The 12,536-nt window shown below is 44.7% G+C and overlaps 1 protein-coding gene across 2 annotated transcripts in view; it reads right to left on the bottom strand.

Moving 5' to 3' along the window:
* Window positions 1-12,536, bottom strand: part of LOC143294820 (CYFIP-related Rac1 interactor B-like) — a 54,378-nt gene that overhangs the window by 16,538 nt on the left and 25,304 nt on the right. Inside the window, exons 6-10 of one of the 2 annotated variants that reach the window (XM_076606317.1) lie at window positions 11,007-11,081; window positions 9,012-9,137; window positions 6,895-6,974; window positions 4,553-4,679; window positions 368-438 (exon numbers count right to left, since the gene is read on the bottom strand). In XM_076606317.1, coding sequence (XP_076462432.1) covers window positions 368-438; window positions 4,553-4,679; window positions 6,895-6,974; window positions 9,012-9,137; window positions 11,007-11,081 — 479 coding nt within the window. Of the gene's footprint in view, window positions 1-367; window positions 439-1,919; window positions 2,741-4,552; window positions 4,680-6,894; window positions 6,975-9,011; window positions 9,138-11,006; window positions 11,082-12,536 lie in introns of those variants that run through there. The other variant, XM_076606318.1, reaches the window with a different exon arrangement.

Raw genomic sequence — 12,536 nt, 5'->3', positions numbered from 1 at the left:
CACTCACCACAGAGCATTCAGTAAGCCTTCCATTCACCACAGAACATTCAGTAAGCCTTCCACTCACCACAGAGCATTCAGAAAGCCTTCCACTCACCTTAGAGCATTCAGTAAGCCTTCCACTCACCACAGTGCATTCAGAAAGCCTTCCACTCACCTTAGAGCATTCAGTAAGCCTTCCACTCACCTTAGAGCATTCAGTAAGCCTTCCACTCACCTTAGAGCATTCAGTAAGCCTTCCATTCACCACAGAGCATTCAGTAAGCCTTCCATTCACCACAGAGCATTCAGTAAGCCTTCCATTCACCACAGTGCATTCAGTAAGCCTTCCACTCACCTTAGAGCATTCAGTAAGCCTTCCACTCACCTTAGAGCATTCAGTAAGCCTTCTACTTTGTTGGGGTCTTGGTCTTTCAGCACTTTAACCGAGCTCTTCACCTGCACATAGGGATCCAGACCATCAGACATCCATGCAACGGAGACTTCAATGGCTTGATTGGCTAACTTTGATTTTTGGAAATAAAGCCGTACTATGTGCACTTCACTGACTGGTTTGCTTCACTTCATTACTGGAAAACAAACCTGTACTATGTGCACTTCACTGACCGGTTTGCTTCACTTCATTACTGGAAAACAAACCTGTACTATGTGCACTTCACTGACTGGTTTGCTTCACTTCATTACTGGAAAACAAACCTGTAATTTGTGCACTTCACTGACTGGTTTGCTTCACTTCATTACTGGAAAACAAACCTGTAATTTGTGCACTTCAATGAATGGTTTGCTTCACTTCATTACTGGAAAACAAACCTGTAATTTGTGCACTTCACTGACTGGTTTGCTTCACTTCATTACTGGAAAACTAACCTGTAATTTGTGCACTTCACTGACCGGTTTGCTTCACTTCATTACTGGAAAACAAACCTGTAATTTGTGCACTTCACTGACTGGTTTGCTTCACTTCATTACTGGAAAACAAACCTGTAATTTGTGCACTTCACTGACCGGTTTGCTTCACTTCATTACTGGAAAACTAACCTGTAATTTGTGCACTTCAATGACTGGTTTGCTTCACTTCATTACTGGAAAACAAACCTGTACTATGTGCACTTCAATGACTGGTTTGCTTCACTTCATTACTGGAAAACAAACCTGTACTATGTGCACTTCAATGACTGGTTTGCTTCACTTCATTACTGGAAAACAAACCTGTACTATGTGCACTTCACTGACTGGTTTGCTTCACTTCATTACTGGAAAACAAACCTGTAATTTGTGCACTTCACTGACCGGTTTGCTTCACTTCATTACTGGAAAACAAACCTGTACTATGTGCACTTCACTGACTGGTTTGCTTCACTTCATTACTGGAAAACAAACCTGTAATTTGTGCACTTCACTGACTGGTTTGCTTCACTTCATTACTGGAAAACAAACCTGTACTATGTGCACTTCAATGACTGGTTTGCTTCACTTCATTACTGGAAAACAAACCTGTAATTTGTGCACTTCACTGACTGGTTTGCTTCACTTCATTACTGGAAAACTAACCTGTTATTTGTGCATGATGCATTCAGGATTTTTAGACAACCGAACATGAGGGCTTTGGGGAGTGGGGAGTGTAACTTTCAACACTGATAACCAGCATGGCATCCGTGCCTGACATGCAAAACAGAGAGAAACTGATTGGAAAGCTTTTCATTTTTGTTTTTGGTTTGCTTTTCTTTGTTCTGATGAATGACGAACATAGGTGTCACTTTTAGATAACTGAGCATTAGGAAATTTGGCTAGGACATTACCTTAACCCTTTCATTGCCAGAGTTGTAGAGCTAGTTCACTGTACAAACCAGCCGAGCAGCTGTACACTTCTGTCTAAACCAGCTGTGCAGGAGGGGGAAAACTGTGTCACCATCAACCCACTTTAAACTGCCACAACTTCGCTTCTATTCATTCAATCTTCTTCATTCATAGCTCATTTTAAAGAGCAAAGAATGGGAATTATGATAAGCATTTTTATTTGTATGAACACATTGACAAAGGTTTGAAATCAGTTGATGAAAATGAAAAGGTATGTACATTTGAATAGTTTTCACATATTCTTAGTTGTTTTAAACATAAAATACATTACTTCAAGTGAAAAATGAACACACAGACCAGGAAATACAACTGGAAACATAGATATAACACAGTGTAATAAAATGTGCACTCACCTATGTGCAGATATGAGAACACACACACACACACACACACACACACACACACACACACACACACACACACACAGAGTATCACCAGCAATTCCTACAGGGAAAACACCACCACCACACACATTGTATGTTGCAAAAATTAGAAAGTTTCATGGTTCCTTTCACTAATGTTTTTGTACATTATTAAATAATGCATTTTTGTCAATTTGATATAGCAAAAAACAACAACAAAAAAACACACACAAAAAAAACACCGCATCATATTTGGAAACACCAACACCACACACACAGTGTGTTGCAAAACTGGAAGGTTTCATGGCTCCTTTCACAAATGTCTTTGTACATTATTAAATGTCTTTGTGTTACTTGTCAATCATTCTCAACCGGTCTGGTGAATAGTTCTCCACTGTCACTGTCACCCATCAGCACTCCAGCGGGCGAATCGTCTAAAATCATTTGCAATGCCGCCATGGTATTGTAAACACCCTTTCCTTTGTTTCCTGAAGTGCTGGCCATGCTTGGGCTGGAGAAATCTGCTAGATAAATTTGGAAATATTTGACAACGTGCGTCAACTTGCAACACAAACATAGAATAGACATTCCGGAAACACGCAGTGAACATTTCAAACTTGTGTGGTTTCACGAAACGAAAAATGAGCGAGGTTGGTAACTCTAGTGTACAAATCGCCAGTCAGCGCATGAGTCATTGAGTGTACAAGACGCCAATCGGTGACTGAAGCGTTCAACTAGGAAGTCGCCGATTGGCGTCTGAAGCATCGAAAGGGTTAATAAAGTCAAGTCTATAAGTAACAAGGAAAAAGAGAGAGAGAGGAGTTTTCAAGACAGACTCAAGTGTGATTTCAGCTTCACCAAACACAGCTTTCATGGAAACTGCATTCAGATCATTCCTCCAATCACCCCCACACAAAAGTGATCCAACATTCCACAACAGGCACAGCCCTCTTTCTCTGTATCTGGGCCTGACGCTTGGAATGATCTCCCTCTGTTGCTTTGTGACCTCTGCCCTCTCCCTCTGTTGCTTTGTGACCTCTGCCCTCTCCCTCTGTTGCTTTGTGACCTCTGCCCTCTCCCTCTTTTGCTTTGTGACCTCTGCCCTCTCCCTCTTTTGCTTTGTGACCTCTGCCCTCTCCCTCTTTTGCTTTGTGACCTCTGCACTCTCCCTCTTTTGCTTTGTGACCTCTGCACTCTTCCTCTTTTGCTTTGTGACCTCTGCACTCTCCCTCTTTTGCTTTGTGACCTCTGCCCTCTCCCTCTTTTGCTTTGTGACCTCTGCACTCTCCCTCTTTTGCTTTGTGACCTCTGCACTCTCCCTCTTTTTTGCTTTGTGACCTCTGCACTCTCCCTCTTTTGCTTTGTGACCTCTGCCCTCTCCCTCTTTTGCTTTGTGACCTCTGCACTCTCCCTCTTTTGCTTTGTGACCTCTGCACTCTCCCTCTTTTGCTTCGTGACCTCTGCACTCAAGCCCTACCAGACTGCCCTAAAAACTTTCCTCTTTCCAAAACAGTTCCCCCTTGCCCTCACTTCCTCTACCAATTCTGGTCAACTTTTTCTATAGCTTTCTATGGACATGTATTCATAAGTTTTATCTCTTTTTTCTTGTTTTGATTTCTTTCATCCCTCTGAGTAACAACTGATGCATGCATGTGAACGGCTGGGTGCAAGCGTCTCTGCACTGGATTCAGAGATATTTAAGGACATTTATTATTATTATTATTATATTATTATCATTATCACCAGAACTTCCCCTGGGAATGCCAGATGGACTCAGCCTCTAGAACAATGCAACCTTAACAAAATCAAGGCCAATGCCCTGAACAACTTTACCTTGCAAGAGATAGCCAGTCAACTCAGCTCTGCACGCTATCATTATCATTATCATTATCATCACATCACATCAGTGCTGGCCCTGTATTGTAGCACTGTATTTCTCTTTTGTCAAAACCAATTTCTCTGTGTGAAATTTGGGAGAGTGCGTCACAGAGAACACCAACCTTCTTTTTTTGTCTTTTGCCAACAAGTATATTTGTTTTCCTTTTGCTACACTGCATCTGCAAGGCAGATGCCTGACCTGCAGCATGACCCAACCTGCAAGTCAGGCCTCAAGTGCATGATATATATTTATGTACCTACCACAGCTGATTTTTCTTTAAAATTTTGCCAGAAACAGCCCTTTTGTTGCCAAGGGCTATTTTTGTGTGTGTTAACTGCATGATGCACTCAGAACCTCGGTTTATCGTCCCATCCAAATGACTAGCATCCAGACCACCACTCAAGGTGTAGTGGGAGGGGATGAAATGCAGGCAGGTGTGTGTATAAGCACCCACCTCAATCCCTGATGACTTGACGAAGGCACCCACGGGGTGGACGTGGTCGTACAGAATGATCACCCCCACCATCACTCGCAGGCAGAACAACTTTGTCTCTTCATTCTTGAACCGAGAACTGTAGTCCCTGAAAGTCACACCATCACAGCCTGTCAGCACTACGTTAAAACAAGGAGGGCACTGTAGTCCCTGAAAGTCACACCATCACAGCCTGTCAGCACTACGTTAAAACAAGGAGGGCACTGTAGTCCCTGAAAGTCACACCATCACAGCCTGTCAGCACTATGTTAAAACAAGGAGGGCACTGTAGTCCCTGAAAGTCACACCATCACAGCCTGTCAGCACTACGTTAAAACAAGGAGGGCACTGTAGTCCCTGAAAGTCACACCATCACAGCCTGTCAGCACTATGTTAAAACAAGGAGGGCACTGTAGTCCCTGAAAGTCACACCATCACAGCCTGTCAGCACTACGTTAAAACAAGGAGGGCACTGTAGTCCCTGAAAGTCACACCATCACATCCTGTCAGCACTAATTAAAACAAGGAGGGCACTGTAGTCCCTGAAAGTCACACCATCACATCCTGTCAGCACTAATTAAAACAAGGAGGGCACTGTAGTCCCTGAAAGTCACACCATCACATCCTGTCAGCACTAATTAAAACAAGGAGGGCACTGTAGTCCCTGAAAGTCACACCATCACAGCCTGTCAGCACTACGTTAAAACAAGGAGGGCACTGTAGTCCCTGAAAGTCACACCATCACATCCTGTCAGCACTACATTAAAACAAGGAGGGCACTGTAGTCCCTGAAAGTCACACCATCACAGCCTGTCAGCACTATGTTAAAACAAGGAGGGCTCTGTAGTCCCTGAAAGTCACACCATCACATCCTGTCAGCACTAATTAAAACAAGGAGGGCACTGTAGTCCCTGAAAGTCACACCATCACAGCCTGTCAGCACTAATTAAAACAAGGAGGGCACTGTAGTCCCTGAAAGTCACACCATCACAGCCTGTCAGCACTACGTTAAAACAAGGAGGGCTCACTTGGAAATTTGCTGTACAGAAATTATTACAGTTAACTCTCTCCAGATGAAGGAACGAATGTATTCGGATTCGGACGACGGAATGGAATAGCAATTTCCAAAAGTCAAAATCCATCACGTTCTGTACACATGATTTTGTGATTAGCCAAGCAGGGTGTGCTATTCTGGGTCACTCCACAGCCGAACAGTATGATTAGCCAGCCTGTCATGTGTGGCCTGTGTTGCACACACGCTGACAATGTCACTGACTGGTCGCCTGCTCGTGAGCCAGCCTGTTAGCAAATGGCGTCTGAAGCGGGTTTTCAAAATGTTGTTGAGCAAACAAGGCAGCGACAGCAACGTTTTAGTGTTGTAGAAGTACTTGAAATGCTACAAACTGAAGGGTCCGACATCGAAAAGGTGGATGAAGACAAAGAAGAAAGTGAAATAATTGCAGAAAGTAAGCATGGGTATGGTGATTCAGGGTGAAAAATTGGCATTTTCTACATAATGACAAAACTGTAAAAATAAGATGAGATAGCCCAACAGGTAATAAACCAGGTCTGAAAGTTTTATTTTCTTACTCTGTATTTTGTATTTTTGTAATTTTTTTCCAAACCCTTACAAATGGGCCGTCTGTGGGGAAAAGCAAGGGAGAAAACTTGCAGTCCCGACTGAGTTAACCAGTTTCCCAAACTAAACTTTAAACAAGGAGGGTTCACATGGAAATTTGTTGCACAGGAATTATTGCAGTTTCAGTTTCATTGCAGTTTGCCAGTATCTCACTCTTATCTCACCAGTATCTCACTCATATCTCACCAGTATCTCACTCTTAACTTTAAACAAGGAGGGTTCACAGGGAAAATTGTTGCACTGGAATTATTGCAGTTCGCCAGTATCTCACTCATATCTCACCAGTATCTCACTCTTAACTTTAAACAAGGAGGGTTCACAGGGAAAATTGTTGCACTGGAATTATTGCAGTTCGCCAGTATCTCACTCCTAACTTTAAATAAGGAGTTCACTGATCCCCACTCTAAACTGAACAAGACAAATCTGGGCAACGAACGTTAAATCACAAAATGGCATGCTCACTTTTGCTTCTTGCCGCTTTCTCAGTTACACTGTGAGCCTTTGGTTGCTTTAACACACACACTTCCCACTGAATTGCACACACACATACACACACACACACACACACACACACACACACACACACACACACACACACACACACACACACACACACACACACACACACACACACAGCCTGAGACACGCTGAACAGAGGCTAACCCAACAGCGGTCAGTAACTCACGGGTTTTCAATCATGACTCTGCAGATGTTAGCCATGGTCTTCAGGCAGTCTGTGGTCTGTTCCACAGGCAGCTCTTTGTGCTGCAACACACCACGCTACATGTCACTCACCGCTGGGCCCATGCAGATAACCAGTAACCATAACCACACTCTGTTCTAACAACAACAATAAAACACACACATACACATGCACACACGCACACGCACACACACACACACACACACACACAGTGACACACACACACACAGTTATACATCAAATAGTTCAATTTTCATTTTAAACAAAACAGCACTTGCTAGTTGTTCAAAGACCATGTAATATCAGTTGACTTTTTCAACACAAACCACCCCATCCAATACACACTTCAACCAACACAAACCACCCCATCCAATACACACTTCAACCAACACAAACCACCCCATCCAATACACACTTCAACACAAACCACCCCATCCAATACACACTTCAACCAACACAAACCACCCTATCAAATACACACTTCAACCAACACAAACCACCCCATCCAATACACACTTCAACCAACACAAACCACCCTATCAAATACACACTTCAACCAACACAAACCACCCCATCCAATACACACTTCAACCAACACAACCACCCTATCAACTACACACTGGTGTCTCTTAAACCACCCTAACACTTGTGGCCACTGGTACATCAGAAACAAGGACTGGTGTCTCTTAAACCACCCTAACATTTGTGGCCACTGGTACATCAGAAACAAGGTCTGGTGTCTCTTAAACCACCCTAACACTTGTGGCCACTGGTACATCAGAAACAAGGTTCTGGTGTCTCTTAAACCACCCTAACACTTGTGGCCATTGGTACATCAGAAACAAGGTCTGGTGTCTCTTAAACCACCCTAACACTTGTGGCCACTGGTACATCAGAAACAAGGTCACAGCTTTCCACTGAGTCAGTTACATAGTTTGTTTCTGACGTCATGTTTTTTTGTGGAATCAGTCACACAATATACACACAGACAGTAGAAAGCGTTTTCTCCCCCTCCACTAGATCCAGAGTGGTAGTCTGGATGAAAGTCATTCAGAGGAGACAATAAAGTGAAGTCCTGTGTGTAGCTAAGTACAGCGCACATAAAAGAACCCACAGCAACGAAAGGGTTGTGCCTGACAAAATTCAGTAGAAAATCCACTTTGCTAGGAAAACTAATAAACATGCAAGCAGAACAAGTACCAAGAAAAGGATGGCACTCTCGGGGTAGCAACGCACTCTCTCAGAGGACAGCAGCCCAAATTTCACTTAGAGGGATCTGTTGTGTTGATATAATGCAATGATACAATACAGTTCTTTTTCTTTCTGTTATATTTTTCTAATTTCTTAAGCAGAGACTTGAGGATTCTATGAGGAAGGAAGCTATCTGTTACAGAATATGGGAGAGGTGTTAACTACATGAAGCGGATGCCCAGATAGCCTTGTAGCAGGAAGACAGTGACTAATAAAAGAAGGGTTTGACTTTACAGGGTCACAATCCATCCTGTGACCTTGGCGGGGCAGTTAGTTCAGCAACTACACAGACCCATAAAGAGATTACACTGTTAAACCAGCAAAATTCCTACACCATTATCCAGTTACAACAGTTACACAGTGCTGTCACTTATGACAAACTGAACACCCATGTCAAAGTTGTCGGTCAACACATCACAGTCATAATGTCTAAAGGTCAACACATCAGTCACATGTCTGTCAACACATCACAGGCATCATGTCTGTCAACACTTGGTACATGTTACCTGTTAACACTTGATACATGTTACCTGTCAACACTTGGTACATGTTACCAAGACAAACTGAACACCCATGTCAAAGTTGTCGGTCAACACATCACAGTCATAATGTCTAAAGGTCAACACATCAGTCACATGTCTGTCAACACATCACAGGCATCATGTCTGTCAACACTTGGTACATGTTACCTGTCAACACTTGGTACATGTTACCTGTCAACACGTGGTACATGTTACCAAGACAAATTGAACACCCATGGTGACAAAACTGCGGCAGCCTCTGGCTGAGGGGTACAGAGAGAAACAGACGATCATGCTGACAACAAACATCCAACAAACCCAGCCTACCTGTGAGACAAAATGAGACGTGATATCACTCAGACTTTTCAACATGGGTGTGGAGTGAGCGTAGAAGAGCGACATGCGGTTGGCCATTTCGTTGCTCACCTCCAGCTCCCCACTCTGAATCTCGTCCTGAAACACACACGGCAAAACTAACCATCGTCAAATGTTGTGCGGAAAGGCCTTGTTTGATGTATATGTGTGTGTGTGTGTGTGTGTGTGTGTGTGAGAGAGAGCATGTATGTGTGTGTGTGTGTGTGTGTGTGTGTGTGTGTGTGTGTGTGTGAGAGAGAGCATGTATGTGTGAGCGTGCGTGTGTGTGTGTGTGTGTGTGTGTGTGAGAGAGAGAGAGAGAGAGAGAGAGAGCATGTATGTGTGAGCGTGCGTGTGTGTGTGTGTATGCGTGTGTATGTGCGCGCGCGCGCGTGTGTGTGTGCATGTGTGTGTGCATGCATGTGCATGTGTGTGTGTGTGAGTGTGTGTGTGTGTGTGAGTACACATGTGTACATGTGTTGCTTTCCTTCTGTCCCCATGCCCAACACTATCACACCGACTCGTCCGATCTGTCGAAAGTGAACACGCCTTTCTCAATCGAGTTCACATAACTTTTCATTGGCTGGCGTAGAAACTGGGAACATTCTGAACAGTGTTTTTTCCTACGTTGGCACACAGGGACATAGCTACAGTGACATCAGGAAATCACAGACGTTTTGCCAATCACGTCTTTCATTACATCTACAACTATACATGACACAAACTGTATAAATATCACTGATAGAACGTCTTTCATTACATCTACAACTAAACATGACACAAACTGTATAAATATCACTGATAGAACGTCTTTCATTACATCTACAACTATACATGACACAAACTGTATAAATATCACTGACAGATTAACAGTTTGGGCACAGCCGCAGCACACACATGACAGTCTTTCGGTTTTTTTCTTTTCTTTCTTGTTTTTTCTTTACATACTACAATGTTCATATCTCAGCTTTCCTGAAAATAAGCAAAATGTGGATGACAGTTTCAGCTCTTTTTTTTTTTATCAGTTAGACATTTCCAGGCACAGATGTTACCAAAGTAACTGAATATATTTCATCAGTTTTTCTTTCTGCACTGATTTCATCAGAGCCCAACAACAGCGCTGACAACAAGGCTGTGTCCCTTGTGTGAGGGTGACCAGACCCCAGGGAGAAATGCTGCACAGGGAACAAACAGCAAGGACAGTAACTGCTTTCTGAACACAAGGGCACAGTTCTGTCCCTTGTGTGAGGGTGACCAGACCCCAGGGAGAAATGCTGCACAGGGAACAAACAGCAAGGACAGTAACTGCTTTCTGAACACAAGGGCACAGTTCTGTCCCTTGTGTGAGGGTGACCAGACCCCAGGGAGAAATGCTGGACAGGGAATGAATGAATGAATGAATGAATGAATGAATGAATGAATGAATGAATCTTTATTTTCCAACGGTGAAGATATTAGCACTTTGGCCGACTTACACATCTGCCGTTGTTCTAAGAGACACACAAACATGTACGCATATAAATGTAAGCAAAAACAGCAAGGACAGTAACTGCTTTCTGAACACAAGGGCACAGTTCTGTCCCTTGTGTGAGGGTGACCAGACCCCAGGGAGAAATGCTGCACAGGGAACAAACAGCAAGGACAGTAACTGCTTTCTGAACACAAGGGCACAGTTCCGTCCCTTGTGTGAGGGAGGCCAGATGTGCTTGCAGTCAGCAGACAGGTAGGTGCGTGCAAAGTACAGTGCACCCACTGCAGACAGTCCCTGTGCACACACAGGCAGTCTTTCTCAATGAGGGTCTGTCAGAAAATGACACTCATGTCCGGTACCAACCATAAACCTCACTCAACCTGATACCTGCTGACACAAATTAAGTCAAACAAAAACAAGAAAACAACGCTGGGTTCTTCTAAACGCTGACCAATGCTCATGACATGTTTACAGCAGTGGGAAGGAGTCAGTCTTACCTCGTTGGCCATTTTCCTGCGGCTGAGTGTGCGTCTGTAGTAACTGAAGTCGTTCTGTATGGCCGGAGTGGTCATCTGGGGGGGGACAGCACACAGGGCAAAGGTTAGGTTCATGGGTCAAAGGTCCCTTAGCTATTTAATGCCATCCAGGTAGTGAGTTCATGTCCACCGTGTCTAGGATTCAGCAATGGAAGACAGGGCCCAATCCTCTTCTTCTCTGTTTTAACCTTCCCAAACCGAAGACGGGTACCCCGTCAGACTTGAGCAGGTACCCCTCAGTCTTGGGCAGGTACCCCTCAGACTTGGGCAGGTACCCATTCAGACTTGGGGAGGTACCCCTTCAGACTTGGGCAGGTACCCCTCAGTCTTGGGCTGGTACCCCTCAGACTTGGGCAGGTACCCATTCAGACTTGGGCAGGTACCCATTCAGACTTGGGCAGGTACCCCTCAGACTTGGGCAGGTACCCATTCAGACTTGGGCAGGTACCCATTCAGTCTTGGCAGGTACCCCCCTCAGTCTTGGCAGGTCCCCTTCAGTCTTGGGCAGGTACCCCTTCAGACTTGGGCAGGTAACCCTTCAGTCTTGGGCAGGTACCCCTCAGTCTTGGGCAGGTACCCCTTCAGTCTTGGGCAGGTACCCCTTCAGTCTTGGGCAGGTACCCATTCAGACTTGGGCAGGTACCCCTTCAGTCTTGGGCAGGTACCCATTCAGACTTGGGCAGGTACCCCTTCAGACTTGGGCAGGTACCCCTTCAGTCTTGGGCAGGTACCCATTCAGACTTGGGCAGGTACCCCTCAGTCTTGGGCAGGTACCCCTCAGTCTTGGGCAGGTACCCCTTCAGACTTGGGCAGGTACCCCTCAGTCTTGGGCAGGTACCCTTCAGACTTGGGCAGGTACCCCTCAGTCTTGGGCAGCATGAGGAAAATGGGAGAAAAGAGCCTTCCCTAAGAACACAACACCGTGTAGAAATGGAGCTTTGAACTCTGACCACTGGTGAAAACTGGATCGCTAAGTCCAACACATCATTCTGCCACAGTGCCTCCGCACTTCAAAGACCCTGTCTTCTTTCTCTGATCACTGGTGAAAACTGGATCAGTAAGTCCAACCCATCATTCTGCCACAGTGCCTCCGCACTTCAAAGACCCTGTCTTCTTTCTGGGCAGTCAGTGGGGAACTGCTGGATACACATCTTAACATCTGTCTATCGCACATCACTGTGTGCAGTGATGGCCTGGAGGTAACTCATCCGCCTAGGAAGCGAGAGAGTCTGAGCGCACTGGTTTGAATCACGGTACAGTCGCCAAGATTTTCTCCCCTTCCACTAGACCTTCAGTGGTGGTCTGGATGCTAGTCATTCGGATGAGATGATAAACCGAGGTCTCGTGTGCAGCATGCACTTAGCACACGTAAAAGAACCCACGGCAACAAAAGGGTTGTCCCTGGCAAAATTATGTAGAAAAATCCACTTCAATAGGAAAAAACAAAACAAAACTGCAGGCAGGAAAAAATACAAAAAAAGGGTGGCGCTG

This window comes from Babylonia areolata, chromosome 20 (genome assembly GCF_041734735.1).
Source record: "Babylonia areolata isolate BAREFJ2019XMU chromosome 20, ASM4173473v1, whole genome shotgun sequence".
NCBI classification, from domain to species: domain Eukaryota; kingdom Metazoa; phylum Mollusca; class Gastropoda; order Neogastropoda; family Buccinidae; genus Babylonia; species Babylonia areolata.
Note: the sequence above shows the minus strand (reverse complement) of the source record. Positions and strands in the feature narration are given on the sequence as shown.